Below are 23,643 nucleotides of genomic sequence, written 5' to 3'. Positions count from 1 at the left end.
AAGGCAGATTGGTGCAGCTCCCGCCACTCCTAACATGGCTGCCTCAAGCGACCCACGCGTCGGCCGCCTCTTAGCTGAATGACACACCCGCCATGGCCGCCCGGGCCGCCCCCTCACTGCACGCCACACCGCACATGGCCGCCTCGACCCCTCGCCCTCCCGGGCCGCCGATCTCGCGAGAAGGGAGCGCGCGCGCGCCTCTCGCGAGAGAGCGGCGGGGCCCGGGGCGGGCGGCGATGGAGCCGGGCGGCGGCGGCGGGCCGGGGCCGCTGATCGTGAACAACAAGCAGCGGGGCGGGCTGCTGCCGGCGGGGAAGGGCCGCGAGTTCAACCGCAACCAGCGCAAGGACTCGGAGGTGAGAGCGCGGCCGCGGCCCTGCTCCCTCCTCGGTCCGCCGGGGTCGCTCCGGTTCCGGCTCCGGTTCCGGCTCCGAATGGGCGGGGTCTTGTGGGCGGGGCGGTTGGGTACCGGGTCCAAATGGAGCAGACCCCTCCCCCTTCTGGGTGTCGGGGGGTCTGACCCACCCCTATGGGGCGGGGGGTCCCGGAACCGGGTCCAGCCCCCTTCCCCTGGTATGTGGGTCCCTGGGGCCCCGGTCCTGCGGGGGGGGGGGGAGTCGGGTCCTGCCTGGGGCCCGGCCACTCGGCGGGTCTGGCTGTGGACATACAGGCAAAGCGCCCCTCGGCGCGGTGTCTGGGCGCCAGGCCGGCGGGGGCTGACCGGTGTCGAAGCGGGGCGGGGGGTTCCGTGTCGGCCCGCGCCTTGGCGCCCCTGCTCCCCGGCCAGAGCCGCTCCCCCGCCCGCGGGCGGCCCCGTCAGCACACCGGCCCCCCAGGTCACGTCCTCGGGGCCGACAGGTCGGAGGCACATTGCGTGGATGCGGCCCAGGTGACCCGGAGAGCCCACCGTGATAAACGGGGTGAGGCTCTCTGCCTTAAGATGAGGACATGGGTGCTGCTGTTTCATTTGATCCCAGTCCCAAAGGTGAATCTGAAGAAGTGTGTCCCCCCCCGCCCCGAAAGCTTATGCCCAAATACATCTGTTCGTCTCTAAGGTGCCACCGGACTCCTTGTTGCTTTTCCAAAGGTGGTGCATCCTATCCTCTGATAGCAGATGGCACAAGATTCATATAAAGCTTAGCGAAGAGAGCATGTTGATGACTTATGTTCATTTCTTTTAAAGCTACTGCATCTTGTTGCAGTCTTGATCTTTTTCCAGCGTCAGTAATATTGCTTCTACTCTGTATTTACTTACTTACTTAGTTATTTTTTGTATTCTGTGAGTACTTAAAGGTGAGGGTGAGGATTTGGACTGTGGTAGCATCCCAGACTTCAGAGTGGTTCACATTTATTCTAAATTGACTAGATCTGAGAGCTCCCTGGTCCAGACTAGTCTGCTCCAATTTTAGGATTAAATAAGCATGTGGATATATAAAATTTTACATAGTGCCTTTCCCTTCAAAGGATCCCAGAATGCTTTATAGGCTGTATACAAACAGGGGTCACTCACCGCTGAAATACAACTCAATGGAACATGATTTTTCAACAGCACAGAGCAACATTACACAATTGGGTAGGAATAAGAAATGTTGAATATTACACCCATTCAAAATACAGAAGGCATTTTAGTGGGTTACCTTGATACTGTTGATGTGCTGGTAAATTTCATATCTGTTAGACTGAAAATACTGTACCAAACTTGCAACTGGATGAATTTTGAAAGCTGTGGAGAGTGAATTTGTTTTTCTGAATAGGTTTCAGAGTAGCAGCCATGTTAGTCTGTATTCGCAAAAAGAAAAGGAGTACTTGTGGCACCTTAGAGACTAACCAATTTATTTGAGCGTAAGCTTTCGTGAACTACAGCTCACTTCATCGGATGCATCCGATGAAGTGAGCTGTAGTTCACGAAAGCTTATGCTCAAATAAATTTGTTAGTCTCTAAGGTGCCACAAGTACTCCTTTTCTTATTACTGAATAGTGACTCATTAAAACTGTTTTCCTTCTGCCATCAGGGCTATTCCGAATCCCCAGACTTGGAGTTTGAATATGCAGACACAGATAGATGGTCTGCAGAGCTGTCGGGTAAGGAAATAATTTAACCATTAGGTTTAAACGTATTGTTTTTTTGCTCACTGGTCAGTAAAAGAACACTATCAACTCAAAAATAATGTATTTTTCATATGCCTGTTTTTAGCTTAATAACGCTTTGTTACAATTCTGTTAGTTTTAATTAACTAATTTTTGCCATATACCCTGCTTTTTTTTTTTTTTTTTTTTGTATTTCCCATGTTGGACAACCAGGCTAATCAGTTTCACTTGACTTGCTTGTCAGTTTCAGACTTCAGTTCTCATGCTAGTGGATGTAGTGTTTGGATCCCAAATACTTGAGAAATTTACATCCAGATAAACTTTTTTCACTAGAAATAATATTTTAAATACCAAAAATAATTTCTATTTAATTTCACTTATATAAAACATTGTTCTGAGATCTTTTATGTTTTGAGCGTTTGAGAATACATAAGCCACTTTGTTTTCAGTTTAAACCGATTTTTACTGAAAAATGTCCAGTTTTTACAAAAAGTATTCATTTTTTTTCTGATTTTCACCCTACTTTTGTATCATTCACATATATAAAAAATAACTTGTTTTATTAGGCAAATACAATACATTGCGTGAGATGTATGTATTATGATAATATAATAATTTGTGTGTATATGCAAAGCTGCCTGTTGAAGTAAGACTATGTATTAGTCTAGAAGATGCACACAATAAACAAACAGGCAGGCACGCATGCAAACTCTGAAGTGTATGCGCATCGGTATGTACTGTTGAATCTCACGCCCACCACGTACACATTTCAAGTTGTTAGCAGATAGCAGTTTAAAGTTTTGACACACTAAAATAGGAAGAAAACGAAAATCTGTATCAGAATACGTTTCAGGACAGAAGGAAGAATTCGAAAGTTTAAAAAAAAAAAGAAAAAAAACAGGAGAAAGGATGGAGTTGAGTGTATGCGCTGCAAATAGTGTGGCCCAATTATTAAATGTAAATATTTATAGGCGAATAGTTCTAAGTCTACAACAGTAAACTGTTTATTCAAATGAAAAGTTTTATTTCGGGATTAGAGGTGTATTGTTTTTTTCCTCAGCGGTGGCACTGTGTTTTGAGTTCTGTTTTAGTTTTACAGCAAACCACATTGATGAACGGAATTCAAAGCATTAATCTACTGAATAGTTTTCCCCCCGTCTTTCTGTCCGCCAAAATAAACCCTGATATTTACCCAGAAAAATTACTAATATTTTTTGCACTGATTTTTCACCTGTTTTTGTTGCTGTGGTAATAAACACTGATAAATTGCCTGGAAAAATTAAATAAAATAAAAACTGAAAACAATGGGCCCTAAGTGTAGAAAACTTCAGTGATGAGAAATCTTTTTTAAAAAAATTAAAAATTAATATAATTAGTATGTGTAGAAATAACCCATAGTAGCAATTCCCAGGTGACAAGTAAAACCATACAGATTCTAATGACCACAGATTCCAATAAACATTAAGTGTGATATGACTGAAATGAAGTCCGTGGGCTCCTTGGTTTCACAGCTGAGAACTGTTTAGTTTTTGGTAGGTGTTTTCTGGTTGGATGCAGAAATGAAATTGGCAACCAGCAGACACCAGTGATGCTCTCTTGGCAGAACTATACAGCTACACGGAGGGTCCGGAGTTCCAGCTGAATCGAAAATGCTTTGAGGAAGATTTTAGGGTCCACGGTAAGAGATGTTGTCACCTTTAGAACATAGACAATAGGAGACAGAAGTATTGATGTGCGCCTATCCCTGTGTCAGAAGGAAGGAACCAGCCATGTACATTGATTCCTTGTTTACCTTAGGTAGTGTTTGCTAACAGATGTTGTCAGTGTTCACAGGACACCTTCTAATGTGTCTCACTGTGAACTGAAGGGGAAAGAGTAGATTAGTGTCCATGGCCCAATCAGCACTTAGTCTATCAAAATGTGCTAGGTGGTTAATTGGTGCTAGATGTTGCTGTGCTGTAAGATGTGGAAGTCTGTCCATTAAGAACAACCATCTCGTTTTATGAAGGTCGTTGACAGTACTGGCTTCTGATCACGGCTGATGTGGAATCAGACCGATGAGTCTGATTAATTCTGTGCTGTACTAGAAGGCAGACAGTTCCCTCCGCCTAGCCCCTTGATGATCAGACATACCTATGCCTTGTCCCACAGCTGTGATGAACACCCCGTCCAAATTGATGCTCCATTTAGGCTGAATGCTCTGAATTTTCCTCTATTTGTTTTACATCCTATGAAAGAATTGCAGCTGTAACTGGTTCATAGTTTCCTGGCTTTTGGAGAGGGGAAGAAATATACATCCCCTTCCAGCTGTGGGGAGCAATCTCTGACAAAACTAGCTGTGTTTGGCTTTTCAGTGCTGGATAAAAAATGGACCGAGCTGGACAGCAACCAGCATCGAACCCATGCCATGCGGCTCCTCGATGGGCTGGAGGTCACTGCCAGGGAGAAGAGGCTCAAGGTGGCCCGAGCCATCCTCTACGTTGCACAAGGTACGTTGCAATGTCGGCAGAAAATTGGTCCTGTTCTGAAATCCCTGTTAACTTTTCTATGTAGAATTTTTATTACATGGGCACGCAGGTTAGAAACCATCTGTTTAATACCAGCTTCCCTCCTCATGTCCTTGGTCACACCTGCAGCTGTTAGATCTGAATTAACTTGGTACGATTGCTGCCATCTTACCTGTTGTGCGTTTCACTCGGCTCAGGCAGCGAAATCGATGAGTCATTTTCACCTTTATTTCTAGTTGGGTTCCTGTTTAGGGGCTCGATTCTTAAGTACAGCACATAAGGGGTAGCCCAGGAGGGTCTGGGGCGAAGGTTGATTTAAGCTGCGGAGTTGTATTTTCCAAAGGTGCCTTAATAATTTTTTATTTATTATTATTATTTATTATTATTATTATTATGTTGTTTAAACCGCCTTTGCAATACCCACGTTCTTCCTGCACTAAGGGCTGATGTGGCCCCAGTCAAATTAACAGCAGCTAGGGGGCCTGGAGCAGTCTCCCTTTGTCTGCCAGTGGAATGCTCCACAGGCCAGAATGGCCATGGTGCTGAGCACTATCCCTACTCCCTCTCCTACCCCCAGGCCTGTCCCCTATGCTGTGGGCAGCATGGGGCCATGCACCTGAGCCTTACAGAGCTGCCACAGCAAGGGGAATCCTCCCTCTGGCGGTTGTGTCCATTTTACAGTCCCTATATCAGATCAGCGCGTATGGGCCGGGGCCAGAATCTGGCCCCTGCTTCCCCTGCAGTAGCTCAGTGTGGCAACGTTTGGGTTGCAAATGCTTCAGGGGAAATCTTTAAATCCAAGTGGATCATTTCAACGGAAAAATATTTCTCTTAAATGCTTTTGTCCAACTTCTAACCCAGCAGATGGGGCACTGGAACGGGAGTTGGGTGATCTAGATTCTTCGCCCAGCTCAGCCACTAATTTTTTTTTTTATCCTGAGACCTGGAGCAAGTCTCTTCCCCTCTCAGTGCCTGTCTTCCTGTCTGTAATCCGTGGATCAGATTCACCTGGGCTCTCTGAGGCTTGCTTCGATGTCTGTGAAGTGCGCTGAGATTCTTGGTGGAAAGGTGACCCAATAATACCGTTCTTACAGGCACCTTTGGAGAGTGCGGCTCCGAGGCTGAAGTTCAAGCCTGGATGCGATATAACATTTTCTTGCTACTGGAAGTTGGGACCTTCAACGCTTTGGTGGAGCTTCTGAACATGGAGATTGAGTAAGTACCATGGGGCCGGGGATATGAAAAGCTCTGCCAAAGGAGTTTTGATAACATGAGCGTGAACTGCTCCACCTGGATCTTTTTCCAGTGTATGAAAGATGTGCACTTCCCAGCAGCTCTCTGTTCCCAATCCAGTTTCTGTCGGAGTCAGCGGGAAGGCTCCTGTTGACGTCAGCGGGAGTCGGATTGCGCTCTGGCTCCAAGGACCGGGGCGATGTAGGCAGTAGTGAGTTTTGCAAGTTCCAGGGTGCTTCACGCGTGTCCTGAAGATACTGCCTCTAGCTCAGTCCGGTCAATCCTCGGTCTCTGTATTCAGGCTGCCAACGGTGGGGGTGGGTTTTGGCTACTAGGAACTGAATTCCCGCCCGCTTCCAACCAGTGGTTAGTTGGTGGCAGCTGGGCTGGATTTGAACTGGAGATCTGTAGTGGAAAGGCTCTTTGTCCCATTTCCAGTCCCTTGAGCTGTACTTCCCTTGCCATCCTAAGGAAGCGTGCTCACGCAATGATGAAAGTTATGTTTGCAAAGAGTCATCTCTTCCTGCATGCTCTCCAGAACACTTTTATTCTGCAATGGGAAGAGGGGCAGGGAGGTATATGCATGGTCAGACACCCGTTCTGGAGAGAAGGGTTCTTCCCGGGGGTTAGTCCATTTACCCAGCGAGCATGTTAGGTTTGGTGCAGCCTTAGGTCTGCCCTGAGCATAGACTGCGAGTCCACTGTTGATGGGCACCTGTGGGGGAGAATCCGCTAAGGACGAAGCCCTTTCACGTCAGCAGCAGGCTCTGGAGTGGAGAGCTTTGCACTTGAGGGAGGGGTTTCTGAGAGCAGGCCTGGGAGCCAGGAATTCCTGAATGCCAGTCCTGGCTCTGATGCTGACTCCCTTTGAGGCCTAGGGCAAATCACTGCATTGCTGTGTCTGTTTTCCCATCTGAGAAATGGGGCTAAGTTCTGGGGGAGGTTTAGTGAGATGTTTAAGAAACGCAGCTGCAGCAAGTACTAAATGTGATTTAGTTTTCCCCTAGGAGAGAGTCGTATTCTTTCCCAGGGACTCTGAGCTTGCTCCCTGCGTCGCCAGTTTGATTTGGAGGCTTCCAGTGTTTGGCATCCGTAGATGCTAGTCATGTGTGAGAGTCCAGCAGCAGCGATCCTGTGTGGTTTAATGGGTTGTTTACGGTGGTGTTAAACCATCCAAGCTGCGTTTTCCCAGGGGAAGATGTGGGCAGCCTGATCTGAGGGTCTGAGTCTCTTTCCTCCCTCAGTAACAGCGCCGCCTGCAGCAGTGCCGTGAGGAAGCCCGCCATCTCCCTGGCCGACAGCACAGATTTGAGGTGAGTAAATGATGGGGACAGGCTGGTGAGGGTCTAAGCTGAAGGCCTGGAGGTTCAGAAAGGAGCTTTGGCAGGTGCATTATGGGATTTGTTTCCTTCTTTGAGAGGTGTGCAGTCCCGCAGAGAGGGCTAGAGATCGGGCGCAATTTCCAGAGTGTTGACTCCCTGTGGTCTCTTTGTGCCTCATTTACCCCACCTATAAAATGGGTCTAATGACACCCACCTTTGTTAAAGTGTGTTGAGCTCTGGGCTCGAAAAGCACTGTAGACATGCTAAGCTCGTTAGCATCTCTGCAGGATCAAGCACAGGCTGCTGCTGGAGGCTGGATACTGGACTGATGGACCAGTAGGGCTTGCCATACAGGGTCAGACTATCTCCTAATCCATGTACACAGTGAATTACTACTACGGGGTCAAAAGACGGGGGGCAAAGGGGTGAGGAGTGGAGCACACTTTCTCAGTCTTTTCAGGTTGGTGACCCGTTATCTGAAGTTAAAAATGTTCACGACCCACTTTTATTTACGAAGAGTAAAAAGTGTATCAGTGATGCCGATGTGGAGCCTAGATAATTGGTTAGTTTGTGTGTCACCAGAGAGGGGATCCTTGACCTGTTCTCTGCCCGTGCCACACGATAGTTTCGCCTTCTGAGGGCTGTAACGCTTTGGTCTAAATCTGGTTGTTGGCTTGATGCGGGGCTGACTGGGGGATGTTCCGTGGCCTGTAATATACAGTTGGTCAGACTGATCATCATGGCGACCCTTCTGGCCTTAAACTCTATGACCTTGAAGGACCTGGGTTGGGGGAGGTGGGGGGGAGGGTTTCTTTGCTTTAGATTGTAATAAGATGTTCAACATCTCGTGATTTCCCCCTCCCCCCCCACCCCCACCTCCCGAGTTGGGTAACACTCCTCCAGAGGGTTTCTTACCCCCAACTCCGATATCTAGCTCTAGTCCCCTTGAGTCTGATCTGTTCCTCCTGCGGGATGTTGACAAATGGGAGCAGAACATGACTGCCTTTCTAAGTGTTGTTGGAGCCAGCAGGTCATAGGCAGCTCCTCTGAGACCTGCTCCCCCCTTAGTCATCCCATGGTACTGTCTGACTCTCTGTGGTTTGCAGGGTGTTGCTGAACATCATGTACCTGATCGTAGAGACTGTCCGGCAGGAGGCTGAGGGAGACAAGGTTGAGTGGAAGACCATTAGGCAGACTTTCCGAGCAGAGCTAGGTAGGATCCTCCCCTGCAATGTCCCGGGTGTGTAATGGTGGGGTGGGTAGACTACAGCAATGTTCCCTGCAAGGTGATGAGCCAGGGCCTGGAATCTCTGTAGTGGTTCGAATCTGGCCCGTTTGGTAGTGACCAGCAGTCCTCCTCTTACAGCAGTTCAGTGGCCTGTGTGAAGCAAATTACTGGGTCCCATTCCAATTCCCAGGCAACATGGGCCCACTCTGCAGAATCCAATCCCAATGCTCTTCTTGTCTGTCTTGGCAAATCAGCCAAAGCCTGAATGGGCCATGGAGACAGGATTCTTTTGCTGTTATTGGAGGATTCCTCTGGGGCACGGCTAAGCCACACCGGAGGTGGCAAAGCAAAGGAAGCCAGCATTCTCATTGCCCGTGCTGTACCTCTGCTGTGGAGTCTGGTCTCTGGGGCCATCCTTGCCCAACATCAGAATTATTTATAAGCAGATAGGGTAGGTCCTGGGCTTCAGAAGGGAGGAGACGAGCTGGCTGGAGAGAGGATGAGGGCGGGGGTGAGCATGTAGGGGATTTAATGGTGAGGTTAGGAACATGCTGGAGCTCTGCCCTGAGAGTGAGGTGGTGATGGGAGGGTGGGCGCTCTTCAGGCGAGCCGGGCTGTCATGGGTGTGTTTGCTTCCAGGGGCCCCGCTGTATAACAACGAGCCGTTTTCCGTCATGCTCTTCGGAATGGTGACCAAATTCTGCAGCGGCCATGCCCCGCACTTCCCTATGAAGAAGGTGCTGTTACTGCTCTGGAAAACGGCGCTGGTAAGAATCCCCTGGCCTAAGCCGGGGAGTTGGGACAAGGTTTCTAAAGCCATCATCCAAGTGATTCGTTCCTTGGCATCTCATCTGGGGCCGACTTGGCTGGAAGCAAGTGATAGGGGCCCTGACTGTCTTGTCCTGTGATAAACTTGGTACATCCGCCCTGAGATGCAGCTGAGTAATTGTAAACAGGGGATCGTTGTGGAGTGGATGTGTTTCCAGTGGGGTCCTGCAGGGGTTGGTTCTGGCCCTATACTATTTCACACTTCTATCCCTGGCCAGGAAGCAAACATAAAATCATCACTGATAAAGTTTGCAAGTGACACACAAATTGGGGGAGTGGTAAAGAGTGAAGAGAACGGGTCACCTGATTCAGAGCGATCTAGATATGTGTTTTAATACAGTTAAATGTAACTGTATTCCTCTAGAAACAAAGAACGTAGGTTATACTGACAGTATGGGGGACTCTGACCCGGGAAGCAATGACCCTGAGAAAGATTGGGGGTTGAGATAGACAATGAGGTAAACATGCAATGCTGTGGCCCAAAGGGCTAACGCAGCATTGGATGCATAAACAGACTGGGAGCAGAGAAGTTATTTTACCTCTCTTTATGATCTCTGGGATCTGGGTATTTCAGCGACCGCTGCTGAAATACTGCGTCCAGTTGTGGTGCCCATAATTCAGTCAGGATGTGGATAAATTGCAGAGGGTGCAGAGAAGAACCACGAGAATGATGAAAGCATTAGAAAACCTGTCTTCTAGTGATAGACTCAAGGACCTCAATCTATTTAGCTTAACAAAGAGAGGGTTAATTGGTGACCTAATGACAGTCCGTAAGAACCCCGGGGAACAAATATTTAATAATGGGGTCTTTGATCTACCAGAGAAAGGTCTAATAGGATCCAATGGCTGGAAATTGAAGCTAGACAAATTCAGACTGAAAATAAGGCATACATTTTTAACAGTGAGAGTAATTAACCATTGGAACAAGTGTGTGACAGCTCTGCTCACAGTCAGGGTCATGTCCCTGTACCATCCTGGCAATGAGTAACTGCTTGATAACTGGCTAGACACAAACAGTATGTGAGATCAACACAGTGTCAGTCTGTAATGTAGACAGTCCCCAGTGTAAGTTGTGGCTTGGAGCAGGTGAAATTCCATAATCTGTTTACAGGGAGCTATTGACAGGGTCGATTTTCTGTTAAATTCCCCCTCCCTGTGTTGCTAAACACATTGCCAGCTGTCAAAGCTGAAAGCTCCTTCCGTGTATGAATAACAAGGGTTATGCTGACTTCCTGGAGCCTTTAACTCCCAGCTGCCCTTGTGCTGAATACTGCTGGGTTCCTGTAGCAGATCCTCCATTCCTTCAGAGAAGGTAGAATGGTAGGGCCCCTGGGGCAGAATCCCATTGCGCTTTTCACAGTCAGAGCGCACCATAGAGATCCTCTCACGGTGTGGTGAGGCCTGTCGCCAGTGTTATCCCCACGTTACAGATGGGAGACCTGAGGTGCCAAGTGTTTTGGATGCTCATGGTCATAGAGGGAAGATGGTGTGAGAAGTGGGATTAGAGCTTCTGATTATCAGCGCTGTGCTCCCACCTCTAGACCATACTCCTCTTTCCTGAATGGCCTCTTGACCAAAGGAAAGTGCGCCCTTCACTTCACTAGATCTGTGCTGTCCTGTAGCTAGAACCCCAGCGGTGCCTTCTGTCCATTGGCTTTTCGGCTGTCTTCAGACTGAGCAGTCCAGTGTCTGATGTTCTAGGATCTAGCCTAGATAGACCCTAAATAACAGACCCCATACGTAAGGTTTATGGGCAGAGCTCTTTGTCTCGGGGATCTGTTCACGTGGACTTTCTGCCAGGCGGCGTTGGGTGCTTGGACCTCTGACGAGTGAGCGAACCCTGTATGCTGTGTGTCCGGCGGGTGCTTGTCCATGCGGTCGCCTCAGTCACAATCCCGGGTGTGTGGGGGGCGTCTGTGTTGCAGTGCACTCTGGGAGGCTTCGAGGAGCTCCAAGCCATGAAAGCCGAGAAACGGGAGATACTGGGCCTACCGTCGCTTCCAGAGGACAGCATCAAAGTGATCCGCAACATGAGGGCTGCGTCCCCACCGGCGTCCGCCTCCGACCTGATCGAACAGCAGCAGAAACGGGGCCGGCGGGAACACAAGGTGAGGCTGAATCTGGGCGAGATCAGTCGTGGAGGGAATGTCACCTTGCCCTCAAGGGGACAGTGAAATTAACAAGGGTAACACAGGGCAGCCAGCTTCTTGCCCTTGGCATGCTGGGGAGTCAGGTGTGATCTTGGGGTGACTTGCACCCCAGAGTTATTGTCTCCCCATGTCTCTCGATCTGACGTTCACCCGCTCCTCACTCAGCTGCCTTCTCCCTTGGTTCCAGGCTCTGATTAAGCAAGACAACCTCGATGCCTTCAACGAGCGGGACCCTTACAAAGCTGATGACTCCCGTGAGGAAGAGGAGGAGAATGATGATGACAGCAGCCTCGAGGGGGAGACATTCCCCCTGGAACGAGACGAGGTGATGCCTCCACCCATCCAGCACCCTCCCACTGACCGATTTGCCTGCCCAAAGGGGCTGCCCTGGGCTCCCAAGGTCAGGTGAGTTGTCACCTCAGGACCACTAGGACTGACCTTGTGTCAGGCCCCTGGCAGTGTTCTGCCATCGGCTTGTCTAATGAACATTGAGGGGTGATGGTTAAAGTGCGAGACAGGTTTCCGCTCCCCAGATGGAGACCACTATCCTTCAGGATACAGACAGGACCCTCGCAGAACTGTCCAGCAGTGAGGCTGTTGAGATCAACCACCCCAGTGTTATGAGCCTCCAGGGTGGTGGCATTGTCTTGGAGCAACAATGGGTTATCGTGTTCCACACGGAGCCCAGCCTGGCTGTTTTCTTAGAGACAAGATGGGCTGCAGTGCTGTTCTCTGGAGCTCACCTAGGGGTGGGGACCCTCCTGGGGTGGGACTTTGGAGTGGAGGCGGGAGGTCTGCTGTCTCTGAATCTCACTTGACCCAGGAGAGCTCTGTTGGGCTGATTCGTTCTTCCTAGTTGTAATTACATGGGAGCTCTCCACCACGGTAGTGGTGGAAGGCCTGGGCCTTACTGCATGGTAAGTGGTCTCCTCCTTCCCGCAGAGAGAAGGACATCGAGATGTTCCTGGAATCCAGCCGCAGCAAGTTCATCGGCTACACGCTGGGGAGGTGAGTTAAAGTAGAGCCAGGCCGTGGAGGTACAAACTCTGGGTCCTGGGCAGAGCCAGTTTGTGGGTCGTCCGACTTTGGCCTCGTGATGATGCGCTGGCAAGGCGACAGCTTGATGGACAAGCTCTTTCCCCAGCTCGGTGGCTGCTCTCTGCCCTCTAGGAGAAATGGATCCTCTCCTTTCTGACCAGGAGGAGGGGGTGTTTTCAGCCTCCGTGTCAGTCTGGCTCTTTCCTCTCTCTAGTGACACGAACACGGTGGTGGGGCTGCCCAGGCCCATTCACGAGAGCATCCGAACCCTGAAACTGGTGAGTGCCCCCCTCACGGGCTCCCCTCGACGCTGCCTGTGTGTGCGGGTGCCTCTAACCCCTCCTGCCAGTTGAGGGCCAGCTGTACCTTTGATCCTCCCAGACTGTGCAACCCGTCCAGGTGCCAGGCCTCCAGCCTGCCCTCTCTCCTGTTCTCCCAGGACTGCTCTCTTCTCCCCTGCAAAGTTCCCTTGTCCGCCCTGGGTCTCCTGAGCCAGGTCAGCCCCTTCCCCTGCTGTGACGACCATCCAGTGGTGGTCAGTGGAGGGTTACCAGAAAGGTCCATTCGCTTTCCTGTTGGAATGAACCCCTTGAGAGCAGGTAGCAAACAACATAACAGTCAGGTGGACAGAACATGTAATAGTCATAAAATGTTACAGGCACCTGCCTTCACAAGCATGTCTGTGGCTTCCCTTCTGGGCGGGCTGCAGCTGGTGGCGTGTGTGCTGTCAGTGAAGGGACTGCGGGAGTCTCCCCGCGCCGGTGGCATTAACCTCCCCTGCTCTGTCTCTGCACAGCACAAGTACACGTCGATTGCGGAGGTTCAGGTTCAGATGGAAGAGGAGTACCTGCGCTCCCCGCTCTCCGGGGTGAGTGCCAGAGGGGTGCTCCCCTCTCTGGAGAGTCCGCATGTTGCAGGGAGGCAGATCCGTAAAGTGGCTCTTTGGGGAGGGTGAGGAGTAGGCCAGGGGGCTGCTTGTGGGGCCTGCAGAGCTGCTGATTGGGGTTCCTTTGGGTGGGTGGATGTCCTCGGGGACCCTGCCAATCCTGTATCCCCTGAGGAGGTGACTGCATGCAGGAGCCTGTCACTGCTGCATCTTCAGTTAGCCAGAGAGGTTTGCTCAAGGGTAACCTCCGGGGGGAGGTTCCTCCCCCCTCACGAGCTCTGATCCCTTTGTGGCAGCCTGCTGTGTGACTGCTAGGCTGTCCTTTGGGGAGGGGAGGGCTGGGCCCTTGTCCTGGGAGGCCGTGTTGTGCTCATGTCTGGTTCTGCAGAGCCACGAGCCAGGCAGGCCCCTGCACCCCAGTCCAAATCGGCCACCTGCCGAGGGCTGGAGACGTTCTCAGGGTGAGGTTCTCATATCTCTGTACTAGGGGGAAGAGGAAGTGGAGCAAGTTCCTACGGAAACCCTGTACCAGGGCCTCCTTCCCAGCCTGCCCCAGTACATGGTGAGTTGTGGCCACACTACTGATCCTAGGCCGAGCCCCATCCCTTCCCGCTCTCCCGCCTTGACCAGTACAGCTGGGCTCTCCTCACCAAACTTACACTGGGGTGGGCCCGATCCCATGATCTCATCCCCTTTCCACTGGTAGGTGCCAAGTCATACCGGATCACTCTTCCTTTCCCTGTCCGTTGGCGTGTGCTTGATTGTGCCCTCTGCTGCTTTAGAACTGTCTCCTGACAAGTGCCTGATTGCCCCTGCTTGTGCGTATGTCCCCAGTCACATGACTTCAGCCCACCCCTGCCCGTTGGTATGTGCCCCCTCTGTGTTCATTGGCAGACGCCTGGTGGCATCTTCTCGCCTTTCCCCACCACGTGCTGAATTGAGGGCCATTAAGCACCTTTGCATCAGCACCCCCAGCCCTGTTCTCTGCCCTCAGAGGCCCTTCCTGCCCTCACCCAGCTCTTGGATGCCCTCCACAGATTGCCTTGCTGAAGATCCTGCTGGCCGCAGCCCCCACTTCCAAAGCCAAGACGGATTCCATTAACATCCTCGCAGACGTCTTGCCGGAGGAGATGCCGTGAGTGTCCTTCTCTGGTGGCCTGGAGAAGCCCACAACGGGGTGAATGGGGGGTGAGATAATGGGGGTGACTAGGTCTCCGGTAGGTAGAAGGCGCCTCCTGGCTTTGCATGGCAGCGCTTTAAGGCCTGGCTGGTTGTACTGGAGCTGGGGAGTCTAAGCCAGCACCTGAACTGTGGCTGGTGACTCAGTTTCCTGTGCTGAGGGCAAGTCATGGCCTGGAGCTAGACTCCCTAGATCCTGTCAGATCTCTCACGCTAAGCAGGGTTAGGCCTGACCCTTGCTTGGAGGGGGAGATCTTTGGCTCATGCCCAAGATGGTGTAGGTTGCGGTGCTGGTGACTGTAGGAGGCACCTTCCCTCTGAGTCATGACTTGCAGCACTGGGCGCATTGTGCTCGCAGAGGTGCTGTCTTTCTGCTGAGATGTTGGTACAGATTCCAGGGCGGGTTAGCCCAGCGTCCTGGCCTGATTCCAACTGGTGTGTCAGTCTGAATTGTGGTTTCAATCCGAGACGGGATTTGTCCTCACCTGAACTGTTGTGGAACATTCCCATGTTCTGTTAGCCGCTGCTGCCATCCGCCCCGGAGATGGCTGCATTTCAGCGGTGGGCTGGAGTGGCTCCAAACTAGGCACAGAAATGAGTTTGTTGGCTGGGCACCTTGGGATCTTTGGGGTAAAACGTACCATGGAAACCTTATTCATTAATTAAAGGTAGCATGAGAGTTGGAGATGCAGGAAAGGCCTTCAGGGGACAACGGAGTGGTGGCTGTGGAGAGGGAGAGCAGGGGGAATTGGCTGTGGGCTGTATTCCCTTGGCGGGGTTATGGTCTGGCTGTCTCTGGCCATCCCCTCTCCTGGGGATCGGTTACCCCCTCCCTGAGACAGGGGGCTGAGGTTGGGGCTTTGTCCTCCAGGACCACGGTGCTGCAGAGCATGAAGCTGGGCGTGGACGTGAACCGGCACAAAGAGATCATCGTCAAAGCCATTTCTGCTGTGCTGCTCCTGCTGCTCAAACACTTCAAGCTGAATCACGTTTATCAGGTAAACCTGGGGGACCCCCCGCACACTGGGGGAGCATGCAGCACCGGGGGGGAGGGGAGCTCAGATCTGCTCACTTACCTGCCTCCCTTATCTTTGCTCTTAGTTTGAGTACATGGCCCAGCACCTGGTGTTTGCCAACTGCATCCCACTCATCCTGAAATTCTTCAATCAGAACATCATGTCCTACATCACTGCCAAGAACAGGTAACGGGGGGCCCGGGGCCCAGGGCCCTTCGCTGACCCTGCAGCTGTCATGGGGTGGGATCGCTGCACAGTGGGGTGCCCCCTAGCATCACTAACCCTGCAGCGAGCTACTCGAGTGGGTTGTGGGGCACCTTGAGGGCCCCCATCCCTGGCCCTGCAGTGGGGTACCCAAGTACCTTGTGGGGTACCTGATGGGGTCCCTCACCATTACTGCCATGCGGTACCTGGTGTCCCGTCCCCCCCAATCAGCAGCCCAGCATGAGGTACTGAGTGGGTTGTGGGGTGCTTTGCGGACTCCCAACACTGCACCCACAATGGGGTACCCAGCACCTGCTCTCCCTCCCCAAGCGCTGCTCCTGCCGTGGGGCCCACAGGAAGGGAGCTGTTCTCTAATCTCTCCTGTCAGGCTCCCTTCCATGCTGCCTGAATCCCCAGCAACATCCCCCCTCGGTTGTGGCCCAGGCAGCGGGACCCATTCTCAGTAAATGGATGTTGTCAGCTGTCCCCAGCATGGGATCCTTCAGGAAGCTGCCCCAAGCGTTGCAGGGGTCTCGACAGATATCTCCCCACGCAAGGCTGGGGCTGTGCATCAGCAAGTAGGAGAGGCTGAGGCCCTCTCTTCTCCTTCTAGCATCTCGGTCTTGGATTACCCTTACTGCGTGGTGCACGAGCTGCCGGAGCTGACGGCAGAGAGTCTGGTGAGTGCCCTGCAGGATACCCATGGGCCTGCCTCCCTCCTGGTTGTCAAGTCCTTTCCTTGCTGGGGCCAGAGCAGAGGGGGGCTGTAGGGCAAACCAGGAGAGTTCTCTGCAGCACTGGGAGGCCTAGCAGATGGGAGCAGGCCTGTAAGCACCCAGCAGGATCCGCTCCTCCCCCAGGGCAGGCTGCTGCTCAGAGGACTGGGGCAGTGCTGGGCTCCTTGCCTTGCTGTGACAACCCAGGCTTTCTGGAGATCAGCTCCCTGCACATGTGACTGGGCTCCAGTTAGCGCTAGGGGAGCGTTGGGTGGGAAGGGAATCCTGTCCTTCAGGTTGGCCCTGTTCAGCATGAGCCTCCTCCCACAGGGAGCCCTGCCCATCCCTGCGTGGCACACCCCCAAGCTGGCTGCTCACCCTCCCACCCGGCTCTCCTCTCCCTGTAGGAAGCCGGGGACAACAATCAGTTTTGCTGGCGGAACCTGTTCTCCTGTATAAACCTCCTGAGGATATTGAACAAGCTGACAAAGTGGAAGCACTCCAGGACCATGGTGAGTGGGAGTCCACTGGGTGTGGGGACCACAAGGTGCAGAGACCTGTGTGGGTGGGGGCTGTGTAAGGCTCTTAAAAATCTCTATAAGTGGAGTGTGGGGTGAGTCTTTGATCCAGGCCTTGTCCCGGTGCCAGGGATGTGTGTGGATGGGCTCAGTGGACATGTGCCTGGCACAGCGTTAGCCACGTGCGTGCTGAGGGAGCAGGTGCCCCCCGGCGTGGTGTGACCGGTGTGCCTCCTAGATGCTGGTGGTGTTCAAGTCGGCTCCCATCCTGAAACGAGCCCTGAAGGTGAAGCAAGCCATGATGCAGCTCTACGTCCTAAAGCTGCTCAAGGTGCAGACCAAGTACCTGGGACGGCAGTGGAGGAAAAGCAACATGAAGACCATGTCCGCGATCTACCAGAAAGTGCGGCACCGGCTCAACGATGACTGGGCCTATGGAAATGGTACCTCCCGCCCCGGGGCCTCTCATGTGCCTGCTGCCTCAGGGTTGGGTCGAGCCCAGTGGGAGTGCTTATCCCAGGGGGCATCTGCTCACTTTGCCCAATAGCAGGCCAGGCTGGCACCTGGCCAGGAGCCCAAAGGGCATCGCTAATTGGCATAAAACAGAACAGGTCTTTAATACTCCAGGGGGAGGCGAAACATTGCATGCTGGGACCTGCAGTCTCCAGGCGGCTGTCCCTCCATATTACAGATGAGGGCAGCTGCCTGGACAAAGATGGAGCATTGTATGCTGGGAGAATGGCATGGGTGGGTGAAGGTGGAGCACTGCAGGCTTCATCTCCACCCTGAAGATGTGGGCAGGGGCATTGGACCTAGCAGCTGTGGTTGAGCCGCTGCTGTTTCTATCCGGCAGCTATCAGGAACCGGCAGCTGTAGGAACTCGCTCCCCAGGGCAGCTGTACCAACCGCCCCTTATGGGGAGGTGCCATCCCAACTGCAATATGGGAGCAGCTCAGTGGTGCGCTTAGCCCAGTATCCCCTCTTGGCAAAAGCCATAAAACACCTAACTGCCCAGTTCCCTCCCTGACTCCCACTGGTGACGGCTGAAGCCTGGGCATTGGGAGCCCTGATCGTGGGGTTCCCAATGAAAGGGGCTTTTCCTCTTTTGACACTCCTGACTCACGGGTATGGACTGGGCAGGGGCATCTGCCTGTCCAAGGGAGGAGAGGGTAGGCAAGGTCAGACCAGGAGGCCACCTTTCCCTGGCTATCTAGGCCTAATGTCCTCTCCCTTCTGCCCTAGATCTGGATGCACGCCCCTGGGACTTCCAGGCGGAGGAGTGCGCCCTGCGAGCCAGCATCGAGCGCTTCAACTCCCGGCGCTACGACCGGGCGCACAGCAACCCCGACTTCCTGCCCGTGGATAACTGTTTACAGAGCGTGCTGGGCCAGAGGGTAGAGCTGCCGGAGGATTTCCAGATGAACTATGACCTGTGGCTAGAAAGGGAAGTCTTCTCCAGACCTATCTCTTGGGAAGAACTGCTGCAATAATGCCTGTGTGACACTAGGGGGCCCGGCAGAGACTCAGAGCTGGGGCTAAGTTGCCAAAGGGGCGGTGCCGGGAATGGCCGAGCTCCTCTTCCTCATCTGCTGAAGGCATGTTCCAGGTGTGGCTTAGGCTGCCTGGAACAGGTGTTCCTCCCTCCTCCTCCAGGTGGCCACCTGGCTTCATCCCACCTGCCCAAGGACACAGCAGCACCAGCCACGGGCCTTTGCGGGGACCCGACAGCCGCTGCCGTTCCTGGGTCGCTTGGCTTCCAGGCTGTTCAGTGAGGGGTCTGGGGGGAGGACAGAGCCCCTCCATCATCCCCAAGACACTAGAGTCCAATCCCATCCGAGGGAAGCATGTTCCTTGGCCCCTCTGCTTGGCTCAGACAGGGCTCTGGGCTCTATGCTCTGTCTCAGTGCCGGGGGTTGGATGTGGCTGCCGGTTATGGTCCCAAACCAGTCACTCCTGCCCACGCAGTGTGGTGCTCTATCCCCCCTCTAGTGGTGGCTGAGCCTGCAACAGCTTTGGCCAACTGACCGGGGGTCTCTGCTCTGGCTGCAGAAGCTCCTGCTTTTAGAACCACAAGTCCCGGGTTCAGTCCCCACCGAGGATGATTCACCCAGGGGCATGGCATCACTCTAGCCACCTGCCTTTTCTCACTGCCATTTCCTACCCTCCTTCCCTGGACAGAGGAGGGGAAAGCAGCCCCAGTTAAGGCAGAGGTGTGGGGGGCATAGGGGCTCGGGAAGAGGGTGTGGGGAGCAGCAGGCTTGGTGCCGCCACCTAGTGTGTGGAAGAGGTAGGTGGAGAGAGGGGTAGCAGCAGCGTGTGCTCTCGCCAATGCCAGGGCTGGGCATAGCAGAAAAGACCCCTAGCAGCGAGGCGGCTGATGCTAGGACGCAGGGGACATGGTGGAAGTGGAGCTGGGCTGCTCTCCCGCCTCACCCCGCTGGGTGGCGCAGGGGAGCTGTACATATCTATAAATAGCCCTGTAACCATTCCTCCTGTGTAACTCCAAATGCCAGGTTTTTAATGTCTTTGTGACTCTGCATTAAACAATCTGTCGCGCTTGGACTTGACTTGAGCTAGGTTTGGGGCTCCTCCCTGTAGATATCCAGCAGGTCCCGATCCACCTTCCCCAATTGGGCCTTTTCTTCTCTTGAGGCCCAGTCTCCCCTTCTTCCATCGGGCCTTGGGCCCAAGGCTCTGTTGGCCAGCCTATCTTGGTAGCTGTGCCCGCAATGGATGTCTGGCTGTTCAGCCAGCTGGACCAACCTGCTCCTTCCTAGCTTGCAGCTGTGGCTGCTCCACCCTTAGCCCCTCTTAGACACACAAGGTTTTTCTCCTTTGCCAATTACCCTGAGCCAGGCAGAGTTTCCAGTGTACTCGGCTCGCCACTGGGTCTGTTCATACAGCCGATCCCCATGCACGCCAGCCACGGCCACAGCCAGGTACTAGCAGAGCGGGTGAGGTGGGGACAAGGGCAGACATTAGACGGTTTGGGTCACAAAGGGTGGGGATGAGTTATTGATCCCTCTCTACATGGCTCTGGTGGGATGTGCCCTGTCTTGCTGGGTCCATGGCTGGATAAAATGGTAGTTCTGACCAGCGTGGGTGATCAGGGGGCTGGAGAGATTGACAGACAAGGGAGGCAAGGAGCATCGCTGGGCTAAGTGACCACTGAAGCTGGGGTGGGGACTACGTATCCCCAGTGATGAGGAGGGTTAGGTGGCCAGTGGGCTGGTGTCTTAAAGGTGCTTAGCTAATGTCAAGGATCAGGGCCTGCAGTAGAGCCAGCTCTGGGGAACCTGCCGAACACAGCTGGCCTGCAGTGGGCTGCCTCATTGACTACCCTGCCTGACTGGTGGCAAGAGTCAGCAGACCAGCTCTTAAACCCAGCAGCTGTTTGGTTGCTTCTCAAAGCATTCGCCCACAGCTGTGATAGCTTCTGGGCGCACTTGTGCCCAGCCCTGCTCCTGCCTTGGACCCAGCCCTGCTCCTGCTTTGCCTTATCCAGTTCTGACCCTGGGCTCCTATTCCTGGCTCCCAACTCCTGTACTAACCACTAGGTGTGACTCTCACTCCAGCCAGTAGGCATGACCGCCCACATCTGACAACGAAGAGGAATAGGGTGAAAGCAAGTGTGGGAAATCTGCTTACATGGGAAACCTATAAGCCCGTGGAGGGGCCTCCTAAGGGAAGCAGGGGAAGGCTTGTGTGGGCCATTTGTGGGCATGAGGCCCTGAGAGTGGCTAGACTGCGGGGCACTCTCCCACCTTGTCAGGACCCATGGGCTAGCTCCCCTTGTAGTCCTGTGGTGCTGTGGCTGCCATTGACGCAAGTTCACTGTTAGCCAGCAGTTTACGGTGTGAAACTCGTCTCCTGCTGTCAGTGCTATGGGGGCTCGCAGGGCTGCCAATTGCCTGCCTCTGCCTCCTTGGCCTGCTTCCTGTACCAGCCGCATGACTGAGGCAGGCTAGAGCAAGGAACTAAACAGGGGTTAAAAAGATGGGGAGGAGGGAAGCCGCGGTGCTCGTGAATGTGGCTGCTGGTGCTTTGAGGTTTTGGTTATACCTGAACCAGGCTCTGTCTTCAGAGCCCCTCTGATGCAGTCCCACTCCCTTTCCTGGATCTTCCAGCATATGGCTGCTGCAGTCACGGACCAGCCCCTTCCTGCTCCCACTATCTCTGCTGCGGTTGGGGGCCGTGCGGGGAGACGTCGTTTCTGGCTCGGGCAGCGGCCGGGGAGGTGTTGGCCAGCGCAGGCTTCCTGAATGTTTTGCTGTTGGCGAAACGGACAGAATCAGTTTCGCAGCCCGGCTTGAGCTGCCAGCGAAAATGGAATTCTGCTTTGCCCTCGGGCCAGAGCCCTCTTGATGGGAGGGAGGAATGGATGTGGAAAGGTAGGGTTTTAAAGCAGGTGGGTAGTCTCTGTACGGCATGATGGACCATATCGGGTATCTTCTACACCCCCCGGCCAGAGAAATCACTGCAGACCCCACAGCTCCTCCCATGCTCAGCCTGCATGTCCCATGTGGTACCGCGGCACCTCCTGAGATCAGAGCCCCCCGTGTGCTAAGTGATGCACGTACATGTGCCAAGAGCTGGCCCGTGCCCCAAGCAGCTGATGGTCTGTGCAGACAAAGGGAGAGGTTCCTGTCCTTGACAGATGGGAACAGAAAGATGAAGGGACTTGCCCAAAGTCACCGGGGGAGTCAGACACGGGTACAGTTTGAACCCAGATCTCCTGGGAGCAGGAGATCTCATGGTTCAGGGTTTCAGCTGGCCACCAGCAAGGGAATTTCCCCCCCCCCATGCATTGTGGGAGGGCTTTTTTTAATCCTTCCTTGGCCACGGCTGGAGAAGGGACATTGGGTGGGGTGGGCCAGGGCTCTGTGGTGGCACTGAGCGGTCACTCTCCCAGGTGCTTGGCTGGCTGCTTCTCGTCCACAGGCTCGGTGTCTAGCCGATCGCCCAGGTCAGAATGGCAGGGACCGTGGAGGTTTTTGCCTTGCTCTGCTGCTTGGGGTGCGGGTCGCTTGCTGAGATCATCTGGGTCTGTCTCACTCAATTCCTTGCCATTGCAGGGGACTGGGGCACTGGTGCATCTCGGTTTCTCCTGTTCTGTCCCTGTGACACAGCCTGTGGTCTCCAGCTGGTTGGTGGGGCTGGTGTGCGGATGCTGGTGGCCTTTGATGTACAGGGGGCCAGATTGGAGGAGCTCATGGTCGCTTCGGGCCTTGAACTCTATGACTCTGACTCCTGTGCCCTGCTAGCCCTTCCTATCTGTACAGACGGTGCTAGTCCTCTTGGCCCGTCCCATACAATGCTGTGTGATAACCTCCCGCTACACCTTCTCGTGGGATATGCTGGTTCACCAAGTGATCTTTTACCTACCACTCAGCCCTGCTACTGGGCCTTCAAGCAAAGCTTGATTCCTGCCGCAGCCCTCAAACATTATCCCCATATTACAAAGTGGGGGGGGGGCAGAGACAGCAGGGGGCTGTGACCCCAGGTGACAGTCTTTGGCACAGCTAGGAAGAAAGCCCAGTTGTAGACACGTGAATGCTAAGTGCATTAGATACACAGTGAGATCTGGCTCCCCTGCTAGGAATCTAACAACCAGATCAGGTCCCCTCCTTTTCCACCCCATCGATCTTATAGTTTGCAGTCTTGGTATGGTGCTGCCAAGCTGGGGCCCTTTGCAACCCCGCCCCTTTGCCCCCCAACTCTGATCAAACTTCTAGTTCCAGCCTCTCCCTCCCCATGCCCCTGCATCTCCTGTCCCCTCTAACTCTCTCTCTCCCAGTCCTCAGCCCACCTCAATGGCGCAGGCTGGCAGAGCAGAGGGGCATGGCCAGGCCTTGGCAACGGCTCTCCGGAATAAATCAGTGGGCTGGCTCGGGCAGGGGCAGGGATGCACTCTGTCCCCTTAGCACAGGGGTGTCCAACCGGTGGCTCCGGAGTCACATACGGTTCTTCAGCAGTTAAGATGCGGCTCCTTGTCTAGGCACCGACTCCGGGGCTGGAGCTACAGGCACCAACTTCCCCATGTGCGGGGGGGCTCACTGCTCACTGCCCCCCCACTCCACCCCTTCCCGCCCCTCCCCTGAGCCTGCCGTGCCCTCGCTCCTCCCCCCAGAGTCTCCTGCATGCCACGAAACAGCTGATCGATCGGGAGGTGCAGGGAGGGAGGGGGTGGGGCTGCCGGTGGGTGGGAGGCGCTGGGAGCTGGAGGAGGGGGAGCAGATGGGGGGCTGCTGACGTATTCCTGTGGCTCTTTGGCAATGAACATTGGTAAATTCTGGCTCCTTCTCCAGCTCGGATGGGCCACCCCTGCCTTGGCAGGTGAGGGAGGGATTAGGAAAACGAGCCCTTAAATCTGCAGCTCGTGGCTGTGTTAAAAGCAAGGCTAGGCCAGGCTGGCATGAGCTCCTCACACTCCAGTGCTGCTGGGTCAGCGTGGGGGTTAGTTTGGGAGCTTTCCCCGTGGGCCAGCAGCTCCCAGCCTGACTCTCTGGGGCTGGCTTCCAGGAGCGGCTGCATGCACGCTGCAGACACGCACCTGTTTTTCTTGTGGAGTTCAGGGCTCAGAAGAGCGGGATGCAGCGGTGCCTAGGATAAGGGTTGTGTGAGCAGGTTCTTCCCACAATGCCCCTCAATCCTGACCCCCAGCTCTGCCAGCGCCCCTCAGGCCCAAGCGGCAGGCCCAGTGCCGGGCTCCTCGCAGGCTGCTGTGGAT

General features: G+C 53.9%; 1 protein-coding gene across 1 annotated transcript; it reads left to right on the top strand.

Annotated features, from left to right (window-relative positions):
* The first annotated feature begins 222 nt into the window (after positions 1 to 222).
* On the top strand, positions 223 to 19,740 carry STRIP1 (striatin interacting protein 1). The gene is made up of 21 exons (XM_074935997.1): positions 223 to 356; positions 2,013 to 2,082; positions 3,692 to 3,766; positions 4,443 to 4,577; positions 5,690 to 5,810; positions 7,073 to 7,141; positions 8,257 to 8,363; positions 9,018 to 9,145; positions 11,132 to 11,314; positions 11,544 to 11,761; positions 12,299 to 12,364; positions 12,609 to 12,672; positions 13,191 to 13,262; positions 13,768 to 13,842; positions 14,318 to 14,415; positions 15,331 to 15,457; positions 15,561 to 15,661; positions 16,293 to 16,359; positions 16,803 to 16,907; positions 17,152 to 17,356; positions 18,156 to 19,740. Exons 1-21 carry the CDS (start codon positions 237 to 239, stop codon positions 18,401 to 18,403), a joined length of 2,454 nt encoding a protein of 817 aa, XP_074792098.1. The 5' UTR covers positions 223 to 236; the 3' UTR covers positions 18,404 to 19,740.
* Positions 19,741 to 23,643: the final 3,903 nt, after the last annotated feature.

The sequence above is a fragment of the Natator depressus genome, chromosome 21 (genome assembly GCF_965152275.1).
Source record: "Natator depressus isolate rNatDep1 chromosome 21, rNatDep2.hap1, whole genome shotgun sequence".
Classification (NCBI taxonomy): domain Eukaryota; kingdom Metazoa; phylum Chordata; order Testudines; family Cheloniidae; genus Natator; species Natator depressus.
Note: the sequence above shows the minus strand (reverse complement) of the source record. Positions and strands in the feature narration are given on the sequence as shown.